The 20,360-nt window shown below is 55.3% G+C and overlaps 1 protein-coding gene across 7 annotated transcripts; it reads left to right on the forward strand.

The window, feature by feature from the left end:
• The first annotated feature begins 1,687 nt into the window (after positions 1–1,687).
• On the forward strand, positions 1,688–19,525 carry UBTF (upstream binding transcription factor). 7 transcript variants are annotated; one of them, XM_066263472.1, is made up of 21 exons: positions 1,688–2,634; positions 6,248–6,370; positions 7,838–8,013; positions 8,562–8,645; positions 8,742–8,897; positions 11,276–11,340; positions 11,607–11,727; positions 12,079–12,189; positions 12,521–12,654; positions 12,803–12,944; positions 13,890–13,931; positions 14,056–14,169; positions 14,263–14,418; positions 14,789–14,944; positions 15,042–15,152; positions 15,592–15,680; positions 15,775–15,964; positions 16,712–16,759; positions 16,855–16,926; positions 17,017–17,160; positions 17,250–19,525. In XM_066263472.1, exons 2-21 carry the CDS (start codon positions 6,313–6,315, stop codon positions 17,373–17,375), a joined length of 2,295 nt encoding a protein of 764 aa, XP_066119569.1. In that variant the 5' UTR covers positions 1,688–2,634; positions 6,248–6,312; the 3' UTR covers positions 17,376–19,525. The 7 variants fall into 7 exon arrangements, with proteins under 7 accessions (XP_066119569.1, XP_066119570.1, XP_066119566.1 ...); XM_066263473.1 differs by lacking the exon at positions 1,688–2,634 and adding an exon at positions 2,916–3,314; XM_066263469.1 differs by lacking the exon at positions 1,688–2,634 and adding an exon at positions 3,445–3,760.
• The last annotated feature ends 835 nt before the right edge of the window (positions 19,526–20,360 follow it).

Here is a 20,360-nt window from a genome sequence, read left to right on the forward strand (position 1 = left end):
AAAAAGACACAATGAAATCTTTGTGTCACTATCTTAAATAAAAATTACAAAACAAGACATTTCCAAAACACTTTAAAATATATAACTTTGAAAACAATATGCTCATCTGTATAGCATCTAAAATTTCTCTACAAACACTAGGAATTCAAGCACCACATTTTGGTTAGTGCATTCCAGGCACACTAGGGGTTTTATACGAGATAGTGCTAGAATATGAACAAACCAGGGAAGGGGTGGGGCCAAGTAGAGAGCTTATAGTTAGGATTGTGCTTTGTCACCAGCCTGGGCTGGGGTTGTGAAATGTTGAGGCTCTGCTCCAAGGCACAAGGCAGAAAACTGGAAGGGATGGGAGGATGAATTGGGAGAGGAGGCAAAGAGAAAAAGGACCAAGGGCAGATTCCCTCATGCTCTGGCGCAGAGTCCAAGTCCTAGACTTCTGACCTCACCAGAGACGCAATAGATGTAAAACAAGCCAATCTGTTTCCAAGTGGGAAGAGTGCCAGGCATGAGTTTTGCTGCTCAAGGAATGAAAAGTCAATAATAATTATTCTTATGATTCATGTTTATCCTGTTTTATTCCAAAGCACTTTATCAAAAGGCCCTTTGGCCTGGCCAGTAAGTTCAGGGCCAAAATCCAGGTCACCTGGACTCCAGATCTGTGTGTGGAAGACTTGGAAATTTCTTGGGGGGGGGGTCTAAGTTTCTCCCACTGTAATTGTAGCACGTGACATTGTGAAGAATTTTACAATTCTACACATATAATTTCACTTGACCCTTCAACCCTGGTGAGAAAAGCAGAGAACATAGAATTGCTATTATAATTTTATAGATAAGGAAACTGGGATCAGGTGAGGTTAAGAGACTTCATCAAACTCACACACTATTAACAAGAAGGGGAAGCTGAGATGCTGGGAAATTGGGATTTATTCCAAATCCTTTGCAGTTTCCCAGTTAAAAAAAAAAATGACAGCCTGACCTATGGTAGTGTAGTTGATAAAGCATCTATCAGGAATGCTGAGGTCACCAGTTCAAAACCCCCGGCTTGCTGAGTCAAAAAGCACACTAGAAGCAAATGCTTCCCGTTCCCTCCCCTGGCTTTCTCTCTCTCCTCTCTCAAAAATCAATAAATAAAAAAATTTAAAAGAAACAAAAATCATTTTTGAAAGGAAGAAGGGAGGGAGGGAGGAAGGAAGGAAGGAAAGTCCAGGGAGGGAGGGAGGGAGGAAGGAAGGAAGGAAGGAAGGAGGGAGGGAGGGAGGGAAGGAAGGAGGGAAGGAAGGAAGGAAGGAAGGAAGGAAGGAAGGAAGGAAGGAAGGAAGGAAGGAAGGGAGGGAGGGAGGGAGGGAGGGAGGTCCCTGTGAGATGGCTTGGTCCTACACAAAATGTCCTGTTTATGTTTCAAGAGCAGAACTGGGTTTCTGGGGCTGAAACTTTTAAAAAATTATGTTTTTTCCAGGCGGGGGTGGGAGGATAACTCTTTAACAAAAATATCGAACGACGAGTCAAAATTAAATACAGGACCTTGGGGACGACCCTGAAAACGAAGGGCCCTGAAGCCTCAGCTGTATTAGCATTAAGGTAAATCCGCCTCTCCTACAGGCCCTGCCCACTAAAAAATCTGGACACACCAGATCTTGAAAGGGTTTTCCTCCTTGTTTATGAAACGTGGCAGATGTGGGCTGTGGAAGTCCTGGGAAAGGAATCTTATTTCTCCCAGGAGACAAGAGGAATTACAACAGCAGCGAGGCCGTTTTGTGAGGATGGAGAAGGGTGTGTGCCAGGGGAGAGTCCAAAGGGGCTGGTGACCCAGCTGGAGGAGATGTGGACGGGAGCAGTGTTGGTGTGGGAGACTGGCGGCTTCAGAGCAGGAGCAATGGCTGCCCCCGGAGCGATGGTCCAAACCGTAGGCACGCCTGTTAGAAGCAGGCGTTCTTTAGACTGTCTTCGGATTCCCTGCGTCCAGATAAACCTTCCTCTGAAGAGGGAAGACTGAGACAGACAACCACAGCCAACAGCAGTGGGAGGGTGGATCATGGTCCCCGCCCAGGCCTTTCAGTCCCCAGCCCGCAGGATGGAGTGCGGGAGGCCTACGTGAAAGCTACCCCGCTGCAGCTCCGACACAGAGGCCGGGGTGCCAGGCTCCACTCTCGGCTCCTCGCCGCCGGTGTGGTAATAGAAAAGAAGGACCAGGCGAGGCGGGGGAGGGCGGTAGGCAGCGCCCGTGGCCTGCTTTCCCAGGGCTGGCCGAGCCTTTTTGACAAGCTTATTGCGTGGAGGGGATTGGCTGATCCCGGCGTGACGCCGGTTAACAACAAAGGTGGAGTTGGAAGAAATTAGATTAAAGGAGAGAAAAAAATTAAAGGGGGAGCTGGCAAGGGACTGGAGGCAGAGGCTGAGGGAAGAGATGTGCAAAGCCTGGTCTCCTGGCTCCGGCTTCGCCCGGGGAGGGAAGCCCCTTCCGAAAACCCACCAGGATTTTGCTCTCCACCCCTACCCCGGCCCAGCTAACGAAGCCTGGGTACGAGGGATGGCTGCCGCTTCTTGAGAAACCCCAACTCCCACCCTGACACCCCTTGATACGGCTCAGGAGGAGAACTTTTTGCTCGGACTCCTCGGATCCTAAACCCGGCGAAGGTGAGGGACATTGAGAACGACGCGAGGCTCGCTCTAGACCCGGAAGGCCCTCGGTGGGGCACCGAGATCGGACGAGGCGGGGTGCTCCCCCGGTTTTTCTAAGTGTTGCAAATCTAAGAGCTTATTTTTTGCCGTTTTGTTTTGTAACACCCCCCTCCCTTTGCTCTCCGCTCCCCCCCCCCCCCGTTTCGGCTTCAGGGTTGCAAAAGCAAAGAGCAATAAAAAAAAAAAAAAAAAAAAAAACGCACACACTCAGACACACACCAGTGGCGACAGGGGAGAGTTGGAAAGACGCAGGAGAGAAGCAGGAGGCAGGAGGCAGCGGGGAGGGAGCAATGGGAGAGCGAAGCAGGCAGGTTCCCTCGCAAATCCCCCTCCGGCCCCACGTCGCCTCGTCGGCCCCGGCAGGGGAGCGAGAAGCCGGGCGAGCAGATGGAGGAGTGGAGCTCGCTCTAGGCAGCGGGCTTGGCCGGAGAATGGAGGAGCCGCCAAGCGACCGGCTGATTGGAAGAGAAACGCAGAGCGATGGAGGCGGGGGTAGGAGGACGATTTCTCTGCGGGGACTGGCGGCGGCGTATACGCCCGGGTCGGGCGCTGCAGAGCTTGGCTAGCTTTCAACCCGCGCTCGCCGGCTCCAGCCCCGCGAGCCCCCACCCCTAACGCTCCCGACGGCTCCGCAGGTGAGTGCGAGCTGGGCGCAAAAGACCCAAAAGTCTCAACACGCCCACCCTGCCAAAAAAGAAAAAAAAGAGAAGTATTTTTCTTTTTATTTATTTTCGTGCATCCCCCCAATGCGGAGGGAGGGAAAGGGTGAGGCTGAACAGCCCGGAGGAGGCAGAAGGGCCAGGCGAGGCCAGAGTGGCCCGGGAGGCGGCGGCGCCGAGGCGGCACTGACGGTCGAGCGCTCGGAGCGGCGCCGCGCTGCGCCGAGGCGGGCGGGCGGGCGGAGCGGGGCGGGCGGAGCGCGGCGCGTGGGGCTCGCCATTAGCCGTCGCTCCGCTTCGCCATCTCGGGCTTTGTCTGGCGACTCGCTGCCCCGGCGTCGGCTGCAGCGGAGCTGCGGCTCAGCTCTTACGCCCGCCGCACCCCTAGGTGCCCCTGGTCCGCGCTCCCATTCACAAGCCCGGTAAGTGAACCCCGGCGCCGCGGATTTCGGGGGAGAGGGGTTGCTGCGAGTGGCAGTGGCGCCGATCTCCATGCGCTCGGGCAGGCCTGGGGAGACATGCCGGGCTGGATTGAACCGGCTCCCAGAGAGGCTCCTCCGCCGGAGCCCGTCATTCCCTCGCCCTTTCTGGGGTGTAAAAAGCAAAGGGGAAAATTTTTTTTATATAAATTTACTGGGAAGACATTTTGTAGAGGTTTTTTTTTTTTGTTTATTTTTTAAGTTTCGTGTGTGTGCTGTTCGACAGCGAGGAAACCGTGAGGTAGGCGCCGAAACCTGGCGCCGCGATCCGCGTGCGTGCGCCCCAAGCTGGTCGCCACGCTCCGGGGATGAGGGTGGGCGAGGACCGCCCGCTCCTGGAGGCGGGAGAGGGAAGCGGACGAGGGCTAGCGTGGATGCCCGAATCTGAGCTGGGAGAACTTGGGGGGAGCTCCGGAGCACGGCTACGGACAGCCCTTAAGCCTCCCTGACCACCGCGGGGCCACTGGGCACCCTCGGCTGCCGCTCCTCGCGCCCTCCCTCCCGCGCCGGCCGAGCATGCCAGTTCCCCCGCGGGTCTGGCGAGGTCGCTCTCCGCACCCGCCCGCCCCGGCTCCGAGCTCCGCCGCCATCCGGGCTGCTGCGTGTCTCCCTGCCCCGGCCCCCCCCCCCCTTCCCCGGCAGCAGCAGCCGCTGCCGCCGCCGCCACCACCACCACCAACACCACCACCACCACTACCACCACCACCCCTCCCCTCCTTCCTTCCCTCCGCCTCGGCCGCCCGGGTCCCCCCAGCTCCCGCCCCTCCTCCCAGCTGCCCCCCGCGGAGCCCGCCCGGGCAGGCTGTGGGAGGGGAGCGGAGCCGGCGAGGCGGGCGGGCTAGCGCTCGCTCCCCGGGGGTCGGTGTGCGCTCCACGGGGAAGGACGCGCTCGCTGCCCCGCTTCTCCCGCCCCCCTCCCGCTCCTCCTCCTCCCTCCTCCTCCCCGCTCCGGCGGCGGAGGCTGCGGCGGCGGCGGGGGGTGTGCGAGCTGAGGCCGGGGCCGGCGGGCGGGCGGCGGGCGGGCTGCCTGCAGGCGGAGGGCGCTGTGCTTTGTGCTTTTCGCCGCGAGGAGCAGCAGGCAGCAGCCACTGCCGCCACCACAGCAGCAGCAGCCGCCGCCCCAGCACCGCCGCCGCGCCCGGAGGAGGAGCTGCTGCCGCCGCGGGAGGGAGCTGCGGCTGTGCCCGGCCGAGCGGGGGAGGGCGCCGCCGCTCAGAACCGGGGAGGGAGCCGCCGGAGCGGGAAGTCCGGAGGCCGCGCTGCGCCGAGTAACCGACGCGGCTTGGGACGCATCCGCGACCAGGGCCGGGCGGCGGGGAGCGAACAGCGGGTACGGTGGACGCCCGGAGGGGGCCCGAGGCGACCTCCAGGCAAAGGATTGGGCGGAAGAAGACCAGGGCAGCGGAGAGGACCCCGAGAACCAGGGGAAGGGAGGACAGGAAGCGAGGCCGGAGCCGAGCCCCGGCCGCGAGCGGAGGCCGCACTTCTCCGAGCCGGCAGGCGCAGTTCTCGCGGGCCGCCGGAGGGGGCGGCGGAGCCGGTGAGCGCTGCGCCCCCGCCTCCGGGCCGCCGTCCTCCCGCCCTCTCCTTGGCTCAGCTCCCCGGAGGCCGGGGCGGGGGCGCCGGCGGGGCTGGGCCGCAAGCTCGGGGGAGGAGGTGGCGGTTGCCGCCGCGGTCGCGCCTTTGCGCTGGCTTCCTCCGTGTGCGTCGGGGTGGCTGGGCGGTGGCGGCCCCTCCGGCCTGAGTGGGTGGCTCGAGGACTGGGGGGCAGGCCGCTTCTCTCCGGCTGCTAGCCCGGCCAGGCGGGCAGGGACGGCGTCGGGAGCCCGAGAGGGGGGGCGGCGGGAATCCGAATCCGGTCCCCGGGGGCGGTGCGGCCGCTGCGCTCCCGGGCCGGCGGCGGCTGCGCTGCGTCCGGGTCCCCGCCGGGTTGCAGAGGCGGGGGGAACCGGCCGGGGGGAGGCGGGAGGAGGAGACTGCGGCGCGTGCCCGCTTCCGCGGCCGCGCGCGCCCTTTACCCGCCCTTCCTCCTCCCCCGCCCTCCAGCCTGGGGCCTCCCCCGGGCGAGCGCACTGGGGAGGTTTTTCTTTTTCTTTCTTTTTTTTTTTTTTTTTTTTTTTTTGCCTGGGTGGGGGAAGGAGAGCGGAGGGCGGGCGCTAGCTGCACGCGGGAGCTGGGAGCAGTCTCTCGCGTGGGCAGGGGAGGGCGCACGCTGCTGAGTCGGGATGCAAGAGCCGGGGGAGGGGTATAGGAGAAAAAGGAGGAGGGTCTTCTCACACCCACCCACCCATTAAATCTTACTAAGAAGGTCCTGACAGAGTCTCTGAGAGTGAAGAGTGGGAACTTGTGCTCCCCCCCCTTGGGGGAGGGAGAAATAGAAAGTCCCTCACTTCTCTGCGTCCTGAGTAGAGACTGGTATCTCTCCTAAAGGGTGAGGTGGCTTTGAACCGGTTGCCTGGCCAGCGTGACCTAGGAGGTGGCTGGACGGCTGGAGAATGAACGGAGAAGCTGACTGCCCCACAGACCTGGAAATGGCCGCCCCCAAAGGCCAAGGTAGGAGCCCTCACCCTTAGCCCTCTAACTTAAACCTGTTTTCCCACATGGCTTTCTGCAGGGCCCACTCTCCTTCTAAAGGGTTTCTCCAGTCTGCGTTCTCTGAAGTGAGATAGAGGGAGGCTGTCTATAAGAGTCAAGCATCCCACACATTGGGGTTTTCACTCAATCCAAATTATTAGGCCCTCTGTTTTTCACACTTCATTCCCCTCACGCTAAAGAGAGAAAGAGGCCGCTGCAAGCCTTCCTTCTGGGGTTCCCAGTCAGCCTGGGGTATGTCCTCCCCTAGTGTCTTTGGAATGAGAGGAAGGATGAGGGATGTGGAGGAAGGAGAAGAAAAGAAATTGGGAAGGATTTTCAGAGGTTTTTATTACTTAAAGGACATGGTTTTTGATGAGGTAGTTGGAAAGGATGTATTGGTGGTTTGAGACCCCAAGCCCAAGAGAATTATGTATATAATGAAACCCTGCCCCACTCAGTAGAAATCAGTGTGTGTGGACACAGGCGGTAAGATGAAGCTGAGCATCTGGAAAGGCCTATGGCCACTGAGAGGAGAGAGGATTGTGAATTTATGTGACCTGCCCTGCAGAAACTCGGGTTACCAGATGTAAGTGCAAACGAGGAACCCTTTTGACTCCTAGCCTTGGATAGCTGTTCTCTGAGCTTACCTTTCAGGGTAGCCACCCTCCAGAGAGACCCTCTGGAGCTGCATTTCAGTAGCTGGAAATAGGTAGGCCAGATTCCCTTTATTGTCTATATGGGGAGTTAGGCTGAAAAGACAACTCAGAATGTTGACGGTTCTTCCTAGAGCAAGGCCCTGGGAGCCTTTGCTCACCTACCTTCTTGCCTTGCCTTCTAGCTTCTCTTTATGGAAATGGAAGAACCGTTCCCATTCCTTTTTTTTTTTTTTTTTTTTTTTCTTACTTGCCTGAAATTCTCCTTTGGTCTTTCTTGAGAGGCTGAGGGGTGGTGGTGATACAATACCCATGTCTCTAATGTTAGTTTCCAGCTGTGCTGAAGAGAAACATCTGCATTGGTTCTCCTTACTGCCCACACCCAATCCTCAGTTGTTGAACACAAGGCATATCTACCTAGAACTTACTTGGACTTGAACTTGGTGACACGTTTAAAACAGTTTTCTCTTTGCCTCTCTGATAAGCTAGCTATTTTCCTACAGGACCCCAAATCACAGGAACTTCATTTTCTCCACTTCTATACAATAAATAGTACCTTGTGGCATTCAAGTCTGGCTTTATAGGTGTGACGCTGTCTGGATGGGAATCCCTGCTGTAATTTATATGGCCATGGTCTCTCCTTAGGGTTAAGCCATGTTTTGTCTGTGTTTTCAAATGGGAAGTACCCAGGGACTGGGATGCTCTGAGGAGGAAGAGTTGAGCACATGGGACTGGGGAACTGATGGGGGCATAGCATGAGCCAGGCATGATCAACTTTCTTACCCCTCCCCAGACCGCTGGTCCCAGGAAGACATGCTGACTTTGCTAGAATGCATGAAGAACAACTTACCGTCTAATGACAGCTCCAAGTTCAAAACCACTGAGTCACATATGGACTGGGAAAAAGTAGCATTTAAAGACTTTTCTGGAGACATGTGCAAACTCAAATGGGTGGAGATTTCTAATGAGGTAACTGATACTCCTTCCTGACATATAGGAAAATACACCTATACGGCCCTCTACGTTAGCCTTTATCGTGGGGAAGATAAAACACAAGTTTATAAACAGGAAGGAAAGAGACTTACCGAGGTGCTCATGTGGTCGCCCTTGTGTATTTTGGGAGGTGGCATGGTTGACAACACTGGCCTAGAGTTCTCAGTTCTGCCACTTTCTAGCTCTGTGGCCTTGAATACTTACCATCTTGGAGCTTGTGTCACCTGAGCTGTTCTGAGGATTGAATGAGGTGCTGGCATGGACAACCACATTGAGGTCAGGTGGTCACCTTGTTGCTGTCCTTTGGTATGTTTGACTGCCTGAGCCTCTGCAGTAGACATGGGCCAGTGCTTAGGTGTCTGCCTGGATGTCGGGCTATCTGAGTTGTGTGGCTGTTGGCCTCTGCCTCTTTCAATAAATTCAGTTTAGTGGAAAGTAGAGGAGACCCATTGGAAAGTGGGGATATGCTACCGGGTAATGTCCCCTCTCCTGAACTTCCTTCCCACTCATCTCCCTTCTTCTAGGTGAGAAAGTTCCGTACATTGACAGAATTGATCCTTGATGCTCAGGAACATGTTAAAAATCCTTACAAAGGCAAAAAACTCAAGGTGAGTTTTCAGGAGGAGGAGCACAGGGGTAGGAGGGGAATGATCCAAAGAATAGATGGTGTCTGACCTTCACTGTGTCCTTGTCCCTCCTTCCAGAAACACCCGGACTTCCCAAAGAAGCCCCTGACCCCTTATTTCCGCTTCTTCATGGAGAAGCGGGCCAAATACGCGAAACTTCACCCTGAGATGAGCAACCTGGATCTGACCAAGATTCTGTCCAAGAAATACAAGGAACTGCCCGAGAAGAAGAAGGTGGGGGGAGGGGGGCTAAGGTGGCCGGGAGGGAAAAGGCTGGGAGCAGCTGGTGTTGTGTGGGTCAGCTGTTGGGGGCAGGGTATGGGGCTCAGATGGAGGGACTTGGCATCAGGACATGGGTGGGTCAGCAGAGCAGAGTAGTGTCTTGGGCAGCCACACTTGCTCGCCCACTCCCAGGCCCACACACCATAAAGTACAGGTACTGTCACAGGTGTAACCCGGGCTGAAGCAGATGCTGGGACTAACCACAGTCCACAGTGTTCTTTTATACAGCTCTGCTCTGCTCCCGTGTGTACGTCCTCACTGTTAGGCCTGTGTAGCAGTTCTTCACCATCTGACATGTCCTGACATGGTCTCATTTGATGCTTGCAGTATCCTTATAAAGGCAACCCTAGGAGAACAGGTTATCCCAATTTTGTGTGCAAGGAACTGGGGTGCAAGAAGGCATTGTTGTGTCCCAAGTCACACAACTAATAATGGTATTATTAGGACTCAGGGTTGGTGCTCTGGGCTCTCTGCCTCATGCTCTTCTCATTGCTATATCCACACGTTAGGTGGGCCTCCTTCCCCATGCACAAACGTTTGACCAAGGATACACGTTCCTGATCACCTCATGCTATCCCAGACCATTAGAGGCTGTTAACCTTGAACAGAGATTGTCCTAGCCTCCCAGACAGGGATGGATGATCAAGTACAGTGAGGTCCAGCAGTCTTTCAAAGAGATAGGCAGTAAAGCACTGGAAGAGCATGTAGCTGGAACAGGAGTGAGGCGGGGTAGGGAGAGAGGTGGACATGAAGAAGAGATGCTAGACGGCGGAGATGGAGCCAGGGAGAGGTGGTGAGTGGCAGCAGGAAAAATGAGACAACAGACTTGTCTACAGCCAGCTCTCGGGAGGTGGCACTAGCCATGGCACTGTGAGTAGCCCTTCGCTTGGTTTGTGCACCCTGGCATGTCCTTGGTTCTGAACCCAAAAAAGGAACAAGCTTGGCTGGATAAAACCAGCTGTCTGCAACTGCTGCCTGAGCTGAGCAGGAACCTGAATTGCTGGAGCTGTTCTTGACCTTTTGATGAGGATATTGAAGAGCTGACTATACGAACGACACCCAGTCACTCGTGGGAAGGGAGGGAGAGGCAGAGGGGCCGAGGACCAGGGAGGGACAGAAAAAACTATGTGGTAGAGTGGACAGTGTGCTGGCCTAGGGGACGGAAGACCTGGGCCTCTCTTGGCTCCCACTGAATTGCTCTGTGTGGCCTTCGGTAAGTCACTTATCCAGTCCTGGTCTTATCTGACTGAGGTGTGAAGGCCAAGCCTGAGCTCTGATGCCTTCCAGTTTGAAAAGCTGCTGTTGTGTGTGAGGAGGGCTGAGATTGAGAACGAGTAGGCTGGGCTCTGCTCCCAGTTTTCTGCGGGAACCTCAGAGGAAAACGGGGCTCTCTTCCTGTGTCTGATGTTTTTTCCGAGAGGCAGAGACTGGCCTCAAATCACCACTAGCCCCTGGCCCCCTGCAGTGCTGATGCTTGTGAGTCTGGGAAAAGGGGGGAGGAAGGAGGAGAGATGGACAGTGAGTGGGAACCAGGACAAGAGGTGGATGAGGAAGGAAAAAGACATTGGAAAGGAAGAAATGGAAAGATAAAGATGCAGGGAGGAGTCAGATGACAGTTGGAAGGACCAGGCTAGTGGAAGGGGTAGAGGAGAAGACAGGGAAGCCTAGTGGCCCGGAAGTGATGGCTGAGGAGGGAAGGGGGATGGTGTCAGAATTGTGAAGGACAGCTAGTGACCCAGAGATGGTGGGTAGGGGAAAAGATTCCAATTTAGGAGACAGGTCTGTTAGGATATAATTTGCATTGCAAGAATTCACCCTGGGTTCCCTTCAACACACTTCCCTCATGCCTTAGAAGCAGGACTCGGCCTGCCCCTGGTCCAGTGGGCCATCTCTGAGGGGCAGACCAATATCAGCTGCCACAGACATAGGAGGAGGGAGCAGTGGAGGCACATCCTACACCTCCTGACTCCTCATTGTGGGAGTTTCGAGGTGGAGGGGTAGGTTTGAGGGGAGTCCCAGTCCTGTCACTGTTTATTGTGTGACTGGGCAATGTCATGTTCCCCCTTCAGGACTCTTGGCCTGTCTTGGAGGGAATAGGATGTAGGTGGTGTTCCAGGAGACTCCCTGTAGCTCCCACTAATCTGGGATACTGTTGAGTCCCACTACCTCCCACCCACGCCCTAGAAGGCAGGCCAGCATCCCCTGCCTGCCCATGCCACCCTCACATTTGTCTATGTCACCAACTGGGAGACAAAATAGCAAGGAGGACTTGGTGGCTTTTGTAGCTCAGACCTTGGGTTGTGGATGACCCCGCCCCCTCCTCCCCCCAGATGAAATATATTCAGGACTTCCAGAGGGAGAAACAGGAGTTCGAGCGAAACCTGGCCCGGTTCAGGTAAGGCAGTGGAGCCCAGAGGAGGGCCATAGGGCACTGGGTGTGACAGGATAGGGTAATACTTCAACCTTGCCATCCTTGAGGCCTGGAAGATGGATGAGCCTCATGTAAACCCTAGTGGGTCATGCTCAAGGGCAGGGACAGTCAAGCAGCCGCTGTCTCCAGTTGATGGGCCTAGAAGCCTTGGCGGGTGGTGCAGCTAGGTGGGCCTACCCTGGCAGGATCTCCCACCTGCTCATTGTTGCTCCCCCCCATGCCCTGGCTAGGGAGGATCACCCTGACTTAATCCAGAATGCCAAGAAGTCGGACATCCCTGAGAAGCCCAAAACCCCCCAGCAGCTGTGGTACACCCATGAGAAGAAGGTGTATCTCAAAGTTCGGCCAGATGTGAGTGTCCGGCCAAGGGGTGAGGGCAGAGGGCACATGGTGGTGGCAAGGGGGGAGCCGCGCCAGGTCGGCTGGGCACGGAGCAGGAGAGGAGGCCCCTCCCCAGGGGTGGGCTGCATGGACAGGGCCTGGGCCAGCTGCGTGCAAGCGTGTGCGTGCGTGTATGTGTGTGAGCCTGTCCCCTTGCACCCAGGCGGGACCCCCGCCTCTCTGCCTTCCCCTCCTGGCCTGTGGGGGACACTCCTGTGACCTCCTGTGGCCTGAGGGGGCGGGGGCCTCTGTGCCCCCCACCCCACTCCTTTCCCCCTGCCCCTGGCTGCCTGTGTGTGTCTGACGGCTTTTGGTTTGCAGGCCACTACGAAGGAGGTGAAGGACTCCCTGGGGAAGCAGTGGTCTCAGCTCTCGGACAAAAAGAGGCTGAAATGGATTCATAAGGCCCTGGAGCAGCGGAAGGAGTACGAGGTTAGGCTTCCGCTGCGCTCCTCCCCATCCGGCTCTTCATGAGCCTCTGCCCTCTGACTCTGGCCTCCGCACTCTGCGGAAGGCAGTCACTCCCCATCCCTCCATTGAGGGAGGGGCCTTCTGGGCCCCTCACCTCTGCCCCTACCCTTTGCCCCCGCTCCATGAGATCTCAGGCTAGGGCAGGGCAGGGCACCATATCTCGTGTGACATAGACACACGGCCACCCCCCAGCTTTGCTCCCTGCCTCCCCTTCCCAGCGGCTCTCCCCTCTTCCTGGCCCTAGCTAACCCCACACCCCGTTGCCCTCCATCCCCCCCACCTCACTCTGCAGGAGATTATGCGTGACTATATCCAGAAGCACCCTGAGCTGAACATCAGTGAGGAGGGCATCACCAAGTCCACCCTCACCAAGGCTGAACGCCAGCTTAAGGACAAGTTTGATGGGCGACCCACCAAGCCACCTCCGTGAGCACTGCCCTGGGGTGGGTGGGTGGGTGGGCAGGTAGAGAGCTGGCCGGTGAAGGGCCTCCGCCCACGCTCTGGAAATGAGGAAGCCTGCTGCCCTGGGCAACCCTGTCGTTCACATGGATGCTTCTTGCTGTGGTTCTGATAGGAACAGCTACTCGCTGTACTGCGCAGAGCTGATGGCCAACATGAAGGATGTGCCCAGCACAGAGCGCATGGTGCTATGCAGCCAGCAGTGGAAGTTGCTCTCCCAGAAAGAGAAGGATGCTTACCACAAGAAGTGTGACCAGGTGAGCTGTGGCGGGGACTAGGACTCCAGAGGGAAGACTCCTGGAGACCCTTGGGGGCCTTGGGGATTTGAAGCCTGAGGTCTGACCCCTGCTTCAAACTTATGCTTGGTTTAGTATCTGGGTAGATCAACAGATAATGTCAGACGTTGTGCTTACCATCTATGGAGGGAGATAAGGCCTCATCCAAGCTCTAGATTAGTGGTCCCCAACCTTTTTTGGGCCACAGACCGGTTTAATGTCAGAAAATATTTTCACGGACCGGCCTTTAGGGTGGGATGGATAAATGTATCACGTGACCAAGACAAGCGTCAAGAGTGACTCTTAGCCCTGGCCGCTTGGCTCAGTGGTAGAGCGTTGGCCTGGCGTGCAGGAGTCCCGGGTTCGATTCCTGGCTAGGGCACACAGGAGAAACGCCCATCTGCTTCTCCACCCCTCCCCCTCTCCTTCCTCTCTCTCTTTCTTCCCCTCCCGCAGCCAAGGCTCCATTGGAGCAAAGTTGGCCCAGGCGCTGGGGATGGCTCTATGGCCTCTGCCTCAGGCGCTAGAATGGCTCTGGTTGCAAGAGTGATGCCCCAGAGGGGCAGAGCATCGCCCCCTGGTGGGCATGCCAGGGTGGATCCCGGTCGGGTGCATGTGGGAGTCTGTCAGACTGCCTCCCCGTTTCCAACTTCAGAAAAATATAAATAAATAAATAAAAGAGTGAGTCTTAGATGTAACAGTGGGAATCTAGTCATTTTTTAAAAATAAAACATCGTTCAGACTTAAATATAAATAAAATGAAAGTAATGTAAGTTATTTATTCTTTCTCTGCGGACCAGTACCGTCCGTGGCCCCGGGGGTTGGGGACCACTGCTCTAGATGGCTTGCTCAGGGCTCCTGTCCCTAAGCACTGGAGGGTTTCCAGTGAGCCTGCTGCAGACTGATCCACTCCCCTTCCTTTCCCAGAAAAAGAAAGATTATGAGGTGGAACTGCTCCGTTTTCTAGAGGTGAGTAGAGGAAGCAGTGGGCAATGAGAAGCCTTGGATTGGGGGCAAGGCCCTTCAGACAAACCGGGAGCAGACTAGGAACGGGGCGTGCAACCCCATGCTGCCTCTTCTCCCTCTGGACCAGAGCCTGCCTGAGGAGGAGCAACAGCGGGTCCTGGGGGAGGAAAAGATGTTGAACATCAACAAAAAACAAACCACCAGTCCAGCCTCTAAGAAGCCCTCCCAGGAAGGGGGCAAGGTGGGTAGGGAGCATCACTGAGTGGGTGGGGGTTGGGAGGGCAGGCTCCCTATCAACACTCCGCGGACTCTGACCCTCTTTGTACATCTACAGGGCAGCTCAGAGAAGCCCAAGAGGCCGGTATCAGCCATGTTCATCTTCTCTGAGGAGAAGCGGCGGCAGCTGCAGGAGGAACGGCCAGAGCTCTCAGAAAGCGAGCTGACCCGCCTGCTGGCCCGCATGTGGAATGACTTATCAGAGAAGAAGAAGGTCAGGCTGCCCAGACCAGAGGGGCTGCCAGGCGACTGTGTGTGGGCCGCTTCTCCCCTAGAGGCTGGCTGCGTTTCTTCACCCCTGCCCTGTGCAAGCCACACTTGTGCCTGGGCTCAGACGCTGGGACTGGGAACCCAGCAAGCCGGAAGGCGGGAAGCTGTCAGCTGAGGGCTCTTGACTCCCTGGGGAGCGGAGCTGCTGGGCTTCTGGGCGGGGCTAGCCCTAGGCTGGAGACGTCTGCACCAGCCAGCCCACGCCTCTGCTTGTCCCACCCTTGTAGCCATGGGGAGCCTTCAACCACTGGATGGGGAACGCGTGCCCCCTAGGGGTGGCCAGAAGGCTGACACCTGGTGCCATCCCTCTGCAGGCCAAGTACAAGGCCCGGGAAGCTGCACTGAAGGCCCAGTCAGAGAGGAAGCCCGGTGCGGAGCGCGAGGAACGAGGCAAACTGCCTGAATCACCCAAGAGAGCAGAGGAGATCTGGCAACAGAGCGTCATCGGTGACTACCTGGCCCGCTTCAAGGTAGCAGGGAGTGGGGAAGGTGTTCTGCAGCCTGCCCACGCAGGCCTCCTCCAGCCCCAGGTACACCTTCCATAGATGACACCCCTGTCTGTCCCAGAATGATCGCGTCAAGGCCTTGAAAGCCATGGAGATGACCTGGAACAACATGGAAAAGAAGGAGAAACTGATGTGGATTAAGAAGGCAGCTGAAGACCAAAAGCGATATGAAGTGGGAAGAGGCTTACAATTAGTGTGGTGTAGTGCGGTGGGGTAGGGTGGGGTGGAGCTGGGGCCGCCTCCCTCCCCTGAAAACTTGATAGGTCCTTTGTGGGTGTGCAGCTTCCTTTATTGCATGGAACGTGGGCCCAAAGTCCCAGCCTTGGTGTGTGACCCAGAATAGTCTCTTAACTTCTTCCTCTGGGCCTCAGTCATGCATCAGTAATGTGAATGTGATGATGTGAGTCCCATGAATGCAATCATGAATGCTAAGGGCAGTGCCCAAGACAGGTGTAAATTGTTAAGAAGTTGCTCCCTGACTGTGCCTTGGGTTCTCTTCCTTCCTTGCACATAAAAGGAGGGCCATTTGAGGCACTGATGGCCTAGGGCAAGAGATAGGAATATGTTACAGGGTGGGGATGGGAAGACTAACCCTCCGATGTGCCCCCCAGAGAGAACTAAGCGAGATGCGGGCACCCCCAGTTTCTGCAAACTCATCCAAGAAGATGAAGTTCCAGGGAGAACCCAAGAAGCCTCCCATGTGAGTCTGGAGCTCCCCCTGTAGGGTGGGGAGTGCCAAGGCTAGAGGGCTGCTTGGATGGTACCCTGATCCTCACACCACCCCCACTTCCCAGGAACGGTTACCAGAAGTTCTCCCAGGAGCTGCTGTCCAATGGGGAGCTGAACCACCTGCCCCTGAAGGAGCGCATGGTGGAGATAGGCAGCCGCTGGCAGCGCATCTCGCAGAGCCAGAAGGATCACTACAAAAAGCTGGCTGAGGAGCAGCAGAAGCAGTACAAAGTGCACCTGGACCTCTGGGTCAAGGTGAGCGGGCAGGGGACACTTGGAAGACTGAGGCATCGTGCTGGTTGGTCTGCATTGATGATTTCAGTGTCCCAGCAGTCCCACAGGGTAATGACTGCTACGAAAGATAAGGAAGCTAAGATTCAGAGAGGTTAAGTAACTTACCCCAGGTTACACAGGTAGAGAGTAGAAAAAGCTAAATCAGACTGCCTTTTCTTTCCCAGCTGGCACTCCGAGATTCTAGTTTGGCCCCCCTCTGAGCTTTGGTTTAGCAGTCAGATCTGTAAAGTGGTGAGAATCAATGATGTCCTTCCAGCCACCCAGGCAGATTGGCCAAGGACCAAGGGAAATAACAGGTTTTAGGTATTCAAGAAGTTTGACAAACCCCAGACTGCCTTGTCAGTGACTCCAAGCTTGGTGTTGGGGTGGGAGTGATGATGTCAGGCTATGGGGGAGGGGAGTCCTCATGGGGGGCTTCTCTGCGTTGAGGAAGACCCTGACTCAGGAACTTTTCTTTGAGTAAAATAATAGGAGGGATATGAAAAACAATAGTTTTAGGACAGGGTGGCTAGACAAGGATTCGGAGTCTTAAACAGAAATGCTGGAGCTGCTTCTCAGAGCCCAGGGGTGTTCTGCAGAGACCCAAACTATAGGGACAGTGGGAAGGATAAAGCTGGTTAGTGGTAAATGCCTGGCCCATTGCCTGGCACTGGGCCAGCAGTAGTTTGGAGGGTGTCCCAACCTGTACCCCTCCTTTGTCTCCCCCAGAGTCTGTCTCCTCAAGACCGCGCAGCGTATAAAGAGTATATCTCCAATGTAAGTCTGGGAGCAGGGTTGCCCTGGGATAAGGGGTGATTGGGGGCATCTGGGACTCAAGGCTGCTCCCTTTGTATTTCCATCCTTTCCTACAGAAACGTAAGAGCATGACCAAGCTGCGAGGCCCAAACCCCAAGTCCAGCCGGACTACCCTGCAGTCCAAATCCGTAAGGAGTCCCTCCCAGAGTGGGCAGGTGGAGGTCCTCGTGCCTGGCATGGTGTGGCAGAGATCACTGATGCGCCTCTGTCCCTCCCAGGAGTCTGAGGAGGATGAGGATGAAGATGAGGATGAAGAGGATGAGGATGAAGAGGAAGAAGATGATGAGAATGGGGACTCCTCGGAGGATGGCGGGGACTCCTCCGAGTCCAGCAGTGAAGATGAGAGCGAGGATGGGGATGAGGTGAGGTGGATGGGCATGGTGGGAAGGGAGGGTAGGGCCCTGCCAGGATGGCCACTTGGTGACAACATGTTCCTTGCCCCCCCTCCAAGAACGAGGAGGATGATGAGGATGAGGATGACGACGAGGATGATGATGAAGATGAAGACAACGAGTCTGAGGGCAGCAGCTCCAGCTCTTCCTCCTCGGGAGACTCCTCGGACTCTGACTCCAACTGAGGCTCAGCCCCACCGGGGCTCCCCTCTTCAAATGACCCACCTTTGTTTCTCCCCCTTGTTCTGTCCTCTAGCCCCTGGCCTCCCCCACTTTCTTTCTTTCTTTCTTTTTAAACAAAATACAGTGGGGGGAGGGGCTGGAGGAGCCCAGGCCAGGACTCTGCAGCCTCAGAGACATTAGTCCTGGGAGCCCTCCAGGGAGTGCAGCCATCAGACTGAGCCACCACTGGACTGGACCGTCCCACCCCTCTTCTGCACTTGCGGTTCGGGCATGGACAATGGACCTGGGAGTGGGGTGGGGTCCCAAAGAGTTCAGTGGGGCACTCTACACCTGCAGCCCGACTAAGGTGGGGTGGAAGCTAGGGGAGGACCCCTCCCTTCCCAGGATGGTTTGCTGCCTGGACCCCTACATTGGAACTGGAGGCAGGAAACTTGGGGAGAGGAAGGCAGGTGCTTGTGAGAACATAGGCACTGCCCCATAGCTCTTTCTCCTGCCCCCTGCAGGAGGGAGCTACCTGGACCCATTCATGGGGGGAGGGACAGAGGTGTTTTTTATATATGTGTATATATTTTTTTTTTAAGCTCTGAGCTGTCAACGAGACGTTTCCTACCGATCTCGGCTGCCGTCTCTGTTGTCATTTCTGGGAGAGGGAGGGTTGGGGGGTAGGTTTGGGACTTTTTAAAAACTTGATGCGTATGGGTGTGTGTGTGTGTGTGTGTATGTGTGTGTGTGTATGTGTGTGTCCTATACATAGCATGGGTGCACCTGTGGATGTGTGCAAAGGCACATGTATATGTGTGTGTGTAAAAGAAGGGGGAGCCCGTGTCAGTCCATGAATCTGGTAAAAGGGTTGGTGAGGGCCAGGGAGACATTGATCCTGGTGGGAACAGGATGGAGTGGCCCCTTTCTCCACATCCTCTGCTTTGCCTAATCTCTGATTCAATTTGGGGGAGGGGGGCATGTACTGAAGCCGCTCTCGGGTGCTTCCTACCAGCTTCCCTCTGCCAGGGCCATATAACTCTGAGATGCTGCTGGTCTAGATCCAGCAGAACAGTAGAGAGGGGGACAGACCAGGTGAAACTTAAAGCTTTTATTTGGTGGAAAGGCCACCCAAACTGATCCAAGGGGTCACCTGGCCACCCTAGGCTCAGCTTGGGCTTCGAGAGATGCCTTGCAAGCTCTCGCGTCCCTTCTGCCTGTCCCCATCTCTTCCAGCTCCCTGCCCATATTTCCTTTGATTTCTCAGGTCTGCTCCCCTCCTGCCCCCAAGCTCGCAGCTGGAGAAGAGGTCTGAAGAGGCTGCTTTTGTAGCTGTCCTAACTTTTCCAGTCACCCCTAAATTTTTGGTACCCTGATTCCTAGACTCTTAAGTCATGCCACCTTGTCTCTGTGGATTTAACTTTTTTTATTATTAAATTTTGGCTTTTTTTTTTTTTTTTTTTTTTGCAATCATGTCAGCGACCTATTTAATTGAGGCTCTGTGCTTTTCTGCCTTCCCCCTCTGAATGAAAGCTGGGGGGGGGGGGTGAATCCTGCTCCCAAAGGAATGCAAACAATCTTTTCCTTGGAGATGGTGCTGGGGGTTGGGGGAGCTAGGGAGGAACACTCACTCCTGCTCCTCTTTGTCCCTATCCTGGAATTGGGCACAGAGGTTCATAGGTTCTAATTTTTTTTTAAATTAAATGTATTGGGGTGACTTTGGTTAATAGGATCATATAGGCTTATTCTATTTCTTACCAAGAGCCCTGCAAAGAATCCCATTTCCTGTTTGCCCCTGTGCTGTTGTGTTTTAGTGGAATGTGTTTTCATTTAAAAACAACTTTGAATGGGGCGCTTTTTTTCCCTGGTTTTGAAAATTGAAAAATTCTTACAGTACAAACAGGGTGGTAGGGGTGGGGGTGTTGGTGCTGTAAGAGGTCACTCTGAGTGCATTTTGGCACTGGGATGGGATGGCTGGAGTGGGAGGACCTCTGCTCCCACCCCCCTTTTTTTCTAATATTTAAGGAGTGTTTTTGTAGGTTTCAACAACAACCACAACTTGAATTTGTATCATGGGAAGGGGAGGGAGTGGCTTAGAGGTGTCTGCCTAAGCTTAAGGCCAACTGTGGAAGTTTTGTTTTCCCTTTTTTTGTACAATAAAGTAAAAAACAAAGTTTTGGCTGCTGTGTGGTCACTGGAATCAATGAAGGTGGGAGGCAGGGTGACCCAGCAGATTAAATGTGGAAAGACCCTTGAAGCCAGCTTGTTTGCCCCTTTTCTAGAACCATCTTCCTCTTTCCTCAAGATTCTATAAGCAACCTACCTTCATATTGTTCTGTGCTACCGTTCTTGCACATTCTCATTTCAGTTTGTTCACTTTGGGTTGTCAGACCAGATCAAATGACATTTTCAGAGTGCATTGCCTTGGGAAATGGGGGGTGACGAACTGTTAGGGTCAGGGTTTCACCCTGGCCATGCAAGGGCTTATCATTGGGAATTGGGGAAACTCTCCCACCTTGAATCCTCAGCCTCACCCAAGGTTAGGAGTGACTTTCTTACTCCACCCAGATGTCTCACGGGAAGTGGGCTGGGCCTCGCTGACTTGCTCCACTGTTAAGGAAGACGGCCTTCCCTGCACAGTCCTTGGCTAGCTTCCTGGAACCACTAAGGGCTGAAGACCCAGGCCCTGTCCAAGAGCTCTTGTCTCAATCGCACAACCCTCTCCTATTCTTGGCAAAGCTTCTGAAAATCTCATTGCCCCTCATGGTGTCCCATTTCCTCACCTCCCACTCACCACTCTACTCCCCTGAGATTACTCTAAAATCACTAACATGTTCATCATTACATCCCATGGGTGGTTGTCTGTCTCTTGACTTCTATTCTGCTGGTATCAGATCCTCCTCATTCTATGAACCTCCAATGAACACCCATAGGTGAGCATACCAGAAGGTGGTATCTACAGAAGCCAATTTTCCAAGCTGCAGACCTGTACAGACTTCTGTGTATCC

Source organism: Saccopteryx bilineata, chromosome 2 (assembly GCF_036850765.1).
Source record: "Saccopteryx bilineata isolate mSacBil1 chromosome 2, mSacBil1_pri_phased_curated, whole genome shotgun sequence".
Classification (NCBI taxonomy): domain Eukaryota; kingdom Metazoa; phylum Chordata; class Mammalia; order Chiroptera; family Emballonuridae; genus Saccopteryx; species Saccopteryx bilineata.

Excerpts from the sequence above, each read along its gene's own strand:
- UBTF (XM_066263472.1), top strand. The coding sequence starts at position 6,313 with ATGAACGGAGAAGCTGACTGCCCCACAGACCTGGAAATGGCCGCCCCC. Across the intron at positions 12,190-12,520 it reads AGCAGCGGAAGGAGTACGAG|GAGATTATGCGTGACTATAT; the intron begins GTTAGGCTTCCG and ends CTCACTCTGCAG. Across the intron at positions 15,965-16,711 it reads ACCTGGACCTCTGGGTCAAG|AGTCTGTCTCCTCAAGACCG; the intron begins GTGAGCGGGCAG and ends TGTCTCCCCCAG.